The following is an 11,265-nucleotide window of genomic DNA, read 5'->3' as shown; positions in this document are numbered from 1 at the left end:
TACTCAATATCATTAGAAAAATGCAAATGAAAACCACAATAAGATACTACTTCATACCTAAAAGGATGGCTAAAATGAAAGAAAGAAATAAAAGAAAAGAAAAAGAAGGAAAAAAAAGAAAACAAGTGTTGTTGAGGATACAGAGAAATTGAAATCCCCATACATTTCATACTGGGCTCATATGATAGTAAGATGGTGCAACCACTTTGGGAAACAGTCAGAAGTTCCTCAAAATATTAAATACAGAGTCTACATAAGAGCCAGAAATTCTACTTCCAGGGATATACCCTAGGAAAGTGAAAACATATGTTCACACAAAAACTTGTTAATTCATAACTCATAATAAGCAAAAAATGGAAACAACTCAAGTATTCAACAACTACTGAATGGATAAATATAAGATGGTATATCCATAAAAGGAATGTTACTCAGCCACCAAAATAAATTAAATACTTATACATATTACAACATAAATGACCCTTGTACACATTATGCTAAGTGAAAGAAGCCAGTCATAAAAGGCTACATATCCTGTGATTCCATTTATATGAAATGTCCCGAATAGGTCAGTCTAAAGAAACAAAAAGTAGATTAATAGTTTCCAGGGTCTAGAAACTGAGAGGTGACACTGGAGAGTGAGGGGTCCAGCATCTCTTTGTGGGATAAAGAGAATTCTGTTTGAAAGTATGAGATACTAGTGTCCTTGAGATAACTGGAAGAAGAAAATCTAACAATTTCTTTAATTTTAACAGTACTGGGGAGTCACTGGTGATTGTCTCCTAAACTGTGTAAGGCACAAGTGGTGTATAAGAAAACACAATGCATGGTTCATTCAAAATAGAGCTATTAAAAATAATTCTTGAAAGTGTATATATAATGGAAAAATTGGCAGCCATCTGGATCTACATATTAGGAGAATTTTAACTAGATCTTGGTGAGAAAGTGGGAAGAAATACATTTATGATAAGTCAACATTCAAAAGTCCGTGCATCTTATGTGTTTTAAATATTGATACAAGAATTAAAAAAATGTTTTGTAAATGTAGCATGTTACTTCGACTCATAAATGTAAACTATAATACAGATTGATATTTATGTATATGACTATAATATGGACAGAAAAATTTTAACTAGTGTTAAGTCTAAATGTCAAAAAGACACATGATAGTTTTTTCTCTGCTTTGAAACATTTTAAGTTCAATGTACATTTTTCTCTAATAATAACAAAATGGATAGATGGCCAGTTAACTTAGTAACATTTAATTATACTTGAATATGTTCTTCTCTCCCCCAAAAACATACATTCCTAATTCAGTTAACACAACTGAATGCCAATTTTTAATTACTTATTGCTCATACATTATTTCAGTTGTAAACAAAAGTCCTTCAAAGATTTCTTCCATGCCTATGACTCAATCTCACCATTCTAAATAACTTTCTCAGAGCCACCTTCATCTCTTTATTTCGAAGACTATAGATCAAGGGGTTGAAGAGTGGAGTTAACACAGAATAGGACAAAGTCACATATTTCTGAATCCCTGCTGGATTGCCTGCTGTTGGGCTCACATATACAACCATGATAGAGCCATAGAACAGGGACACCACAGCCAAATGGGAGCCACATGTGGAGAAAGCCTTATGCCGACCTTCTGTTGAGGGGACCTTCAGCACAGCTCTGATCACCAAGGTATAGGAGCTGATAATGAAGACTAAGGTGGTGAAAATGAGGACTGAGTTATAGATAGCACAGATGATCTCAGTGGCAGGAGCTGGCACACAGGCCAGCTTTATAAGAGGTCCTGGGTCGCACAGGAAATGATCAATTGTATTGGGACAACAAAATGGGAGCTGAGAGATCAGGTAAATAGGCAAGAGGAAGTACAGGAAGCCACACACCCAACACCCAGCTCCTGTTCTGATGCAGCGTTGAACTGTCATGACAGTGGGGTAATGCAGGGGCCTGCAGATAGCAAGGTACCTGTCAAAGGCCATGGCAGACAAGAAGAAGGTCTCAGTGGTGCCCAGGGAGAAGAAGAAGTAGAACTGGAGGAAGCATCCAGAGACAGAAATGGTGTTGGTCTCAGAGAGAAAGTTGGCTAGCATATTAGGGACAGTGGAGGTGATAAACCAGATCTCCAGGAAGGAAAAATTGGCCAGCAGGATGTACATTGGAGTTTGTAGTTGATGGTCCCACATCACAGCACAGATAATACAAAGATTTCCAGTTAGTGTCAGAATATATGTCCCAGAGAAGACTGAAAAGAGGAAAATCTGAATTTCCCAGGTATAAGAAAAGCCTAAAAGGATGAATTTACTCACAGAGCTAGAGCAATTATTTATGTTGGAATATTCATTTGTTTGTAATGCTGCAAAAATAACAGATTTCCAAATTACAAGTATAGAAATTAGGGCAGATCCCTTGCTTAGGGTAAAATCATTCTGTGTGTCAATAAATAACAAAATGCCATAATCCATGCAGTGATAGTTCCATGATTTTCATATATTCATGACTCTATTGTGAATATAGTAAATAAAAGTGAAAACTCTCTGTCATCCTAAGGTTTACCATCAAAGTTACTTGGTATTATCAAGAGTCAAGTGTGCCCAAGGATCTACAATTTTAGAATAAGCAGTGAATGAGAGGAATGAATAAACACAACTAAATAATTAAGTGGTTGTAACCTACAAAGATATTGATGACACTGATATTTAATATTCTTTGATCTATTTGGGAGAGAAATAGGTCAAGCTGATGAGGACAATATAGATTTAAATAACATTTGAAACTTAACTGATTTTAGTTTTACTGTTAGATTATGTGAAATATTCCTATGTTAATTTTAGAATATATCATAAACTAATGTTAAAAGAAAAATCTATCAGAAGTTTTCACATTTCAATTCCTCTCTTTACTAAAATTACACTCAAAAAGAGTTACTGGCAATCTTCCTTATTTTACAAAGAAACTTAAGGAACAAAGCTCTGTAATATAGTTACATTGCCCTATACATCACAATCAATACTTGATATATATGATGTTTTTCATTAATATTGCAGTTGATATCAGATACTTTAGTAGATATTAAAGTCAAATATGTATCATTTATAAAGATATGCCAAAGTTGGCTGTGCCCACAAAAGCTGTTCCTCAAAGTTTGCAATCTCAAACAGGAATAAAATTTTGTCTTCTATGCTGTAAATGTAACAGAAAGTAACATAGAAGGTAGTCACTTGAAACTTCGTTAAAGGAAGGTCTATTCGCATTCACTTATTGGAATTCTCCCTGACCTAGGGCCCTAACTCCCACAGAGAGCAATATAAATGGGAAACTGGCAAACCACTATAAGAGTTCTAGTAAGTTTTAAAGTAACATTTTTTTATAAGCTCTTAGAAAAAAATTTAGCTTTGATTCTGGAGAAGGAATACTTTCATAATTCACATATTAAGTGGTATTTATTACAAAACTAGAGAGGCGTGGAAGGAGAAAATAGAGAAGCTTTGAGTCCTGTGAGCTTTACCTTACCTGAAGTTACAAGATGGGTATCATAGAAATCTGTATGGCTTAACACCATCTTCTGTATCAGAGTGAAAACTCTAATCTCAGATCTCAGAGAAGCCAAATATAATAGTTCCATGCATTACTGTGGGGATTATATGAAGTGCTGACCCTTTTAAGAGCAAGAACATTATGAAATCTGTCATGGACCTCTTTAGGCTTGCCCTCTTACAGTTCTCTTGTTTATATAAACTGACAAAGCAACAGGAAGCCTGACAGTTGAAAAGAGAATCATAGTCTCATGATCTACACAGAACCAAATGAACAACTGAATATTAAGCCCTTTTAATTTCTGCAAAGATCATCTTTGGGGAGTGGCTCTCTAGAGAGGGAATTTATAACACACTAGTCACATTGAACCTGATTTCCTATTCTGTTCCTTACTCAGCATGCTGGAATTTGTTTCAAATTCTAACACATTTCCCAATTTAGTTCAAGGATTTTTATTTGCAATAACAAGAGAAATAGAAACACAAAATGATTTGGGCAGGTATAAGTTTGCTACTTAACTGTGATCAGAAGTAATCTCTCTGATGATAAAGGAAAAATTGTGACTCTGGCCATTTGCCTTGGCTCTAAGCTTAGAGAAAAGTCTAAGGAATATAGGTTAACACAAAGATTAGGAGCCTGTGCATTTAAACATATTAAATATTCCCTCCTTTTGTTTCAGACTATTCATTATCTTAACTCCAACTTGTTTGCCCCAGCCCAAGCTCACCACCACACTGAGATATGCATTCTTTAGCTATGAGTAAAATTTTTAAAATAAGAAAGACATGAAAATATCCTATGCAGTTAATTAACATTTTGGTAATATCTTTTAACTGTTCCATACTACAACATTAGCACTAAGTGGATATACAATATACAATATTTTACATAATTAGTCCCTAATTGTTGAACCTTTAGGTATGATAAACAGAGTTACAAAGATTCTTAATACAAATTAAACCATACCCTATAATAAAAAATTCCAAATAATAGAATATGATCAAGTAAAAGTTATTTAAGAGTGGTCCAACATTATGTGTATGTGAAAGCATATATTAAAATAAATATTCACTAATTAATAGAGAAAAATATAGGAACATGTTATAAATCCAGTGATGGCAACAGATAAACCTGAACTTCATTCTTGACAAAATTAACCAGAAATAAAAGGAATTCCTTAACCTGGTGAAGAATCTCTTTACCAGAAATGATTGGTGAAATCATTGTCTAATAGTAAAACACAAAAAGCATTATAATTAATCAAAGACAAAAAGGAAATGAATGTCTCTGAGCAAGGAGACACCTAAAGTTTGATGCTAAGTGGAAGCTATTTGAGGAGAATGGTACTAAATGAGAGGAAACTGAAAAGAAAAAGCCCAAAATCTATGTAAAAGTTTAAAAAAAAAAAACAGGAAACAAAAATAATGGATAAAAAATTTTCAAAAACAAAATAAATCATAGGACTTATAATACCAAATATTAAAATATTTGATAAAGTTAGTGCAAGATGGAAATAGAATCAAAAGATCTTTTTTTTTCAATTGTTTAGGAAGATTTAAAAAATTTTTAAGTAATCTGAATAAATTGAATATGTGGAATGCATTAAAATAAAATTCAGAAAAACCAAATATAGAGAAAATTACATTTAAACTGATAAAGGAGCCCCAATGAGAAAAATGCCAGTTTTGAAATAATCAAAACCAGAGGCAAGTGGCACAGTAAAGGTGCAGTTCCACATACCAATACCAGGGGATGCAAGATAACAGAAAAGGTTTTAGAAGACCTAGAACCCCCCGTCATGTTGATTGGTGGAGATCTCCTTTTGAAAAAAGAATCAACCTCAAAACTTAGAACACTAAAAAAAGGCATATCTATGAACTGCCTGACAGAGAATTTTTAAATAACTGTTATAAAGATGCCCAATGAACTAAAAGACAGATATACAATTAAGTAAAATCAGGAAAATGATGCATGAACAAAATGAGAATATCAACAAAGAGAAAGAATTTTTAAAAACAAACAAAAATTCTGGAGTTGAAAACTGTAAAAACTAAAGTGAAAAATTTCATTAGAGGGGTTGAACATCAGATTTGACAGGCAGGAGAAAGAGTCTGGAACTGGAAGATGGGTCATCTGAAATCATGGAACCAAAGGTACAAAAGGCCTTATAAAACACCAGCAAGAGGATGAATATATGTCCATGGGGTCATGGAAGAAGAAGAGAGAGACAAAGGGGCTCAGCTTATTTGATGAAATAATGGCCAAAATTTTCCAAAACTCTGAGGAAAGTGATGGACATACAGAAGTTTAAGTAACTTGAACTGAAGTAAATCTGAACAGAACCACATTAAGACACATTATAACCAAACTGTCTAAAGTCAAAAATAAATAAAGAAATCTTCAAAGAAGAAAGAGAAAAGCAATTCATCACATACATGGGAGCTTCCATAAGAATATCAGCAGACTTCTCATCATTTACTTTTCAGAACCCAGGAAAGTGATGGGATATGTTCAAAGTGCTTAAAAAAAAGAAGCAATAAAACCCCCACTATCAAATTATCAACCACGAATAATGTATCAGTCAAAACTGTCATTCAAAACTGAAGGAGAGAGAGAGAAAGGTATTAAAAATGGAATAGGAAGATCCTTAATACACTTCATCCCACAGGCACAACAAATTTACAACTACACATAGAGAATAATTTTCCTTTGAAAAAGGCCTGAGAATTAGATGAATAGTGCCTTCACAACAAAAGACAAAAGAGAGGCATCCAGAAGAGTAGGCGAGGAGAGTCACAGCCTTCCCAGGACTACACCCCAGATATAGTAATCCCACAATTAAGAAAAATAAAAAAAATAGGGAACTCTCCCTCAAGTTGTAAAGGGATTGTGCCCCATATCAGGCATTCCAGTGGATGGGTCCAACAGTGGAAATGTAAGATGACTAAATGTCCAGTTTTGGAAATCTATGGTGATGAAAACCAGGAGAATTATAGAACCATAAAGAATGGATACCCAATATTAAAGAGCTTGCATGCAAACCCATCCACTCTCCAATCCAGTGCAAAAGCACCAAAGTGAAAAGCACCTAGTCCATAAGCAAGGGAGACCCACTTACTAACTTTAAACAGCTACTGGAGAGGCAAGAACCTGAAGGGATTTATCCAGGATGCAAGCACTGGTTGACACCATTTTTGCAACCTCATTGTAACTTACTATGGTAGGAGCACCCAACAGGTGGCAGTTTTGGTGCCTTCTCTCTAACCTACTAGTTAGCAATGGATATCCTTTGTCCACCCTGCACAGAGAGCTAGCTGTAACCAGTATAGGTAAGCATTTGGTACGTTCAATCCTTGTTCAGCATTTGATATGATATGTAAAGCAAGGCAGGGAGAGTGCCCTGAGCCCTGCCCATTATATTCAGCAGCCAGGCTGCAATTGGGAAAAGCAAATGACATAAATTCTGCTTCCCGTCTGCAGTGGCACATCTGAAAATTGCCAGGTGGGTGCCCAAGCCCTGGCTTCCCTGTGCAGTATTGTGTCTCAATGTGGTCCTATCATAGCTGGCAGGAACACATAGCCCACACAGAGTACCTGGCTCTGGTGATCAAGGGAGACTGCACTTCTGGCACATGTGGCTCATGCATAAGTTAAGTCCCTAAAGGGGTTCTTGGGTGGCTCAGTCAGTTAAGCATCTGACTCGGTTTCAGCTCAGGTCATGATCTCATGGTTTTGTGGGTTTGAGCCATGCATCAGATTCTGTGCTGGTAGCACAAAGCCTAGTTGGGATTCTTTCCCTCTCCCTCTCTCACTCTGTCCCTCCCCCATTTGTGCTGCCTCTGTTTCTCTCAAAACAAATAAATAAATTTAAAAAAGATAATTCTTTCAAGACTAAGAGAGGTAGCCACTTCACCTAATACATATAGACTAGCAGAGTGACAAGCAAAATGAGGAGACAGAGGAATATGTTCCAAAATAAAAAATAAGGCAAATCCCAGAAAAATACCTTAAGAAAACAGAGTTAACCTACTTGATAATGAGTTCAAAGTAATAGCTATAAAGATGTTCACCAATCTAAGAATTAAAGAACCCAGGGAGAACTTCAATAAGATAGAAGATACAATAAAGTACCAAATGGAAGTTATAATTGAACTGAAAAATACACTAGAAGGTTTCAACAGCAGAATGGATGAAAGAGAAGCAAAAATCAGTGAGCTGGAAGACAAAGCAATGGAAAACACCTAGACAGCATCCAAAAAAAAAAAAAAAAGAATTCAAAGAAATGAGAATAACTTAATGGACCTCTGGAATAACATCAAGCAGAATAACATTAACGTCATAGTAGTCCCAGTGGGAGAAGGGAAATAATGGATTAAAATTTCCCTAATCTGAAGAAAACAGACATCCAATTCCAGGAAGCCCAGAGAGTTCAACACAAGATGAACCCAAAGAGAAAAACACTGAGCCACATTATAATTAAAATGATAAAAGTTAAGGGTAAAGAAAGAATTTTGAAAGCAGCAAGACAAAAGCAACATACTACATACAAGGAAAGCTACATAAGGCCACGAGCAGATTTTTCAGCAGAAGCTTTACATGCCCAAGGGGAAACCCATGACACATTCAAAGTGCTGAAAGGAAAATTGCTGACCAAGAATTCTCTAACCATCAAGATTATCATTTAGAATTAAAGGAGAGATTAACAGTTTTCCAGATATCCAAAAGCTAAAGGAGTCCATTACCAATAAACCAGCCTCGCAAGAAATGTTAAAGAGACTTCTCTAAGCTAAAAATACAAAACACTAATTAATAATGAGAAAACATGAAAGTAAAAATCTGACTGGAAAAGGTAAATAACAAATGTGTGGATCAACCACTTACAAAGCTAGTATGAATGGTAAAAAACAGAAGTAGGAGAATTTATTAAAAACACAATTAGTTAAAATACATATAAAACAAAGTGATAAATGCATCATCAACAAAATAAAATGTGCGAAGGGAGTAAAATATAAACCTTTGAGATGTGTTCAAAATTAATTTATAAGAGACTTATATACATAGATATCATATATGAACCTTACAGCAACTACAAAGAAAAACACATAGTTAATTCAGAAAATAAAAAGGATTAAATACTAAAAACAATAATCAAAATACAAGGGAAGAGAGAAAGAGAAGAAAAAAGGACCAGAGAAGAACTACAAAAACAGACAGAACACAATTAACAAAATGGCAATAAATAGATACCTATCAATAATTACAAGGAAATGTACTAAATTCTGCAGTCAAAAGACATGGATGACTAAATGGATACAAAAACAAGACCCCTGTATATGCTGCCTACAAGAGACTCACTTTAAGCCTTAAGGTCATTCATAGGTGGAAAGTGAAGAGATAGAAAAAGATTACCATGCAAATGGAATAAGAAGAAAGTAGGATAGCAAAACTTATATCAGATAAAACAGACTTTAAAACAAAGAGTATAAAAAGAGACAAAGAAAGACATTGCATAATGACAAAAGAATCTATCTAACAAGAGGATGTAACAGGTAGCTGTAAACCAACACAGTAGGACCTAAATATATAAAGCAAATATCAACAGCCATAACAGGAGAAATAGATAGCAAACAACTATAGAGGGCTTTACTATACTCATGTGAGTGGATAGATTATCCAGACATAATATCAATAAGAAACAATGGCCTTAAAGGACACATTAGGCTAGATGGACTTAATAGATACATATACAGATCATTCCACCCCAAAACAGAAGAATGCAGATTCTTTTCAAATGCACATGAGACATTCTAAAGAACTGATCATACATTAGACCACAAAACAAGTCTCAATTTAAGAAAACTGAAATTCTATCAAGCCTCTTTTCTGACCACAAAAGCATGCAAATAAAAATTAATTACAAGAAAACTGGAAAACAAAACAAAATAAAACATGGAGATTAAACATGTTACATAACAACCAATAGAACAATGAGAAATCTCAGGATCCACAAAGGAGTGGAAACATATGGTATCTGTCTTTCTCTGTATGGCTTATTTCACTTAGCATCACACTCTCCAGTTCCATCCATGTTGCTACAAAGGGACATATTTCATTCTTTCTCATTGCCATGTAGTACTCCATTGTGTATATAAACCACAATTTCTTTATCCATTCATCAGTTGATGGACATTTAGGCTCTTTCCATAATTTGGCTATTGTTGAGAAACTTAACAGAAGCCCATGGAGGAGGGGAAGAAGAAAAAAAAAAAAAAAAGAGGTTAGAGTGGGAGAGAGCCAAAGCATAAGAGACTCTTAAAAACTGAGAACAAACTGAGGGGAGGGTGGGTGATGGGTATTGAGGAGGGCACCTTTTGGGATGAGCACTGAGTGTTGTATGGAAACCAATTTGACAATAAATTTCATATATTGAAAAAAAAAAGAACAATGAGAAATCAAAAAGGAAATTAAATAAAAATGGAAATACAACAAACAATCCAAAATGTTTGGGACACAGCAAAAGGTGTTTTAAGAGGGAATTTCATAGTGATACAGACCTACTTCAAGAAATAAGAAAAATCTGGGGCGCCTGGGTGGCTCAGTCTTTTAAGTGTCTGACTTCAGCTCAGGTCATGATCTCGCAGTCTGTGGGTTCAGGCCTCGCGTTGGGCTCTGTGCTGACAGCTCAGAGCTTGGAGCCTGCTTCAGATTCTGTATCTCCCTCTCTCTCTCTGCTCTTACCCTGCTCATGCTCTCTCTCTCTCTCTCAAAAATAAATAATAAAACATTTTTTAAAAAAAGAAATAAGAAAAATCTCAGATAAACAATATAACTGGTTTTTTTTTTTTTTTGAGAGAGAGAGATAGAACACGAGGAGGAGAGGGACAGAGATAGAGGGAGACACAGAATATGAAGCAAGCTCCAGGCTCTGAGCTATCAGCACAGAGCCCAATGCAGGGCTCAAACTCACGACCCATGAAATCATGACCCGAGCCAAAGACAGTTGCTTAACCAACCGAGCCCCCCAGGCACCCAACAATCTAGCTCTAAAATTAAAAAAAAAATACTAGGAAAAGAACAGACAATGCCCCAAATCAATAAAAGGAAGAAAATAATAAATATAAGAGCAGAAATAAATGGAGATTTAAAAACAATAAAAAGATCAGTGAAACTGTAAGCTGGATTTTTGAAAAAAAAAAAAAAAAACCCAAATCAATAAAATTTTAGCCAGGCTCATCAAGAAAAAACAATCAGAAATGAAAGATAAAAAGTTATAAATGATTCCACAAAAATATATTCCACAAATATAAATTGTATTTCTTAATCATCAGAGAATATTGTAAACAACTATACACCAACAAATTAGAGAATCTGTACATTCTTAGAAACACATAATCTTTCAAGAGTTAATTAGGAAGAAATAGAAAATCTGGATAGTCTAATTACTAGTAATAAAATTGAATCAATAATCAAAAAACTCCCAACAGACAAAAGTTCAGGTTGATGTGGCTTCACAAGTGAATTCTACCAAACATTTAAAGAAGAGTTACTATTTATCCTCCTCACATTATTCCTAAAAAGCAAAGAGGAATGAACAGTTCCAAACCCATTTTACAAAGCCAACATTTACAAGTGATCATCTACAGCTGATACCAAAAATAAACAAACACACTTCAAAAAAGAAAAGAAAAATACAGGCCATTATCACTGATGAACATAGAT

At 34.8% G+C, this 11,265-nt stretch overlaps 1 protein-coding gene across 1 annotated transcript; it reads right to left on the bottom strand.

The window, feature by feature from the left end:
• Nucleotides 1–1,385: 1,385 nt before the first annotated feature.
• On the bottom strand, nucleotides 1,386–3,571 carry LOC109255627 (olfactory receptor 11H6-like). Its single transcript, XM_019430455.2, has 2 exons — nucleotides 3,523–3,571; nucleotides 1,386–2,365 (listed from the first exon to the last, which is right to left on the bottom strand). Exons 1-2 carry the CDS (start codon nucleotides 3,569–3,571, stop codon nucleotides 1,386–1,388), a joined length of 1,029 nt encoding a protein of 342 aa, XP_019286000.2.
• Between the last annotated feature and the right edge of the window lie 7,694 nt (nucleotides 3,572–11,265).

The sequence above is a fragment of the Panthera pardus genome, unplaced genomic scaffold (assembly GCF_024362965.1).
Source record: "Panthera pardus isolate Hobbes unplaced genomic scaffold, ASM2436296v1 HiC_scaffold_24, whole genome shotgun sequence".
NCBI classification, from domain to species: domain Eukaryota; kingdom Metazoa; phylum Chordata; class Mammalia; order Carnivora; family Felidae; genus Panthera; species Panthera pardus.
The sequence above is the reverse complement of the archived record's forward strand: the minus strand, read 5'-3'. Positions and strand labels throughout refer to the sequence as shown.

Bases quoted from the DNA above. Each gene is read 5' to 3' on its own strand.
- LOC109255627 (XM_019430455.2), bottom strand. From the start codon at position 3,571: ATGGTGTTAAGCCATACAGATTTCTATGATACCCATCTTGTAACTTCA. The intron at 2,366-3,522 runs GTAAGGTAAAGC...TTATTTTTGCAG, and splicing joins TACCCATCTTGTAACTTCAG to CATTACAAACAAATGAATAT.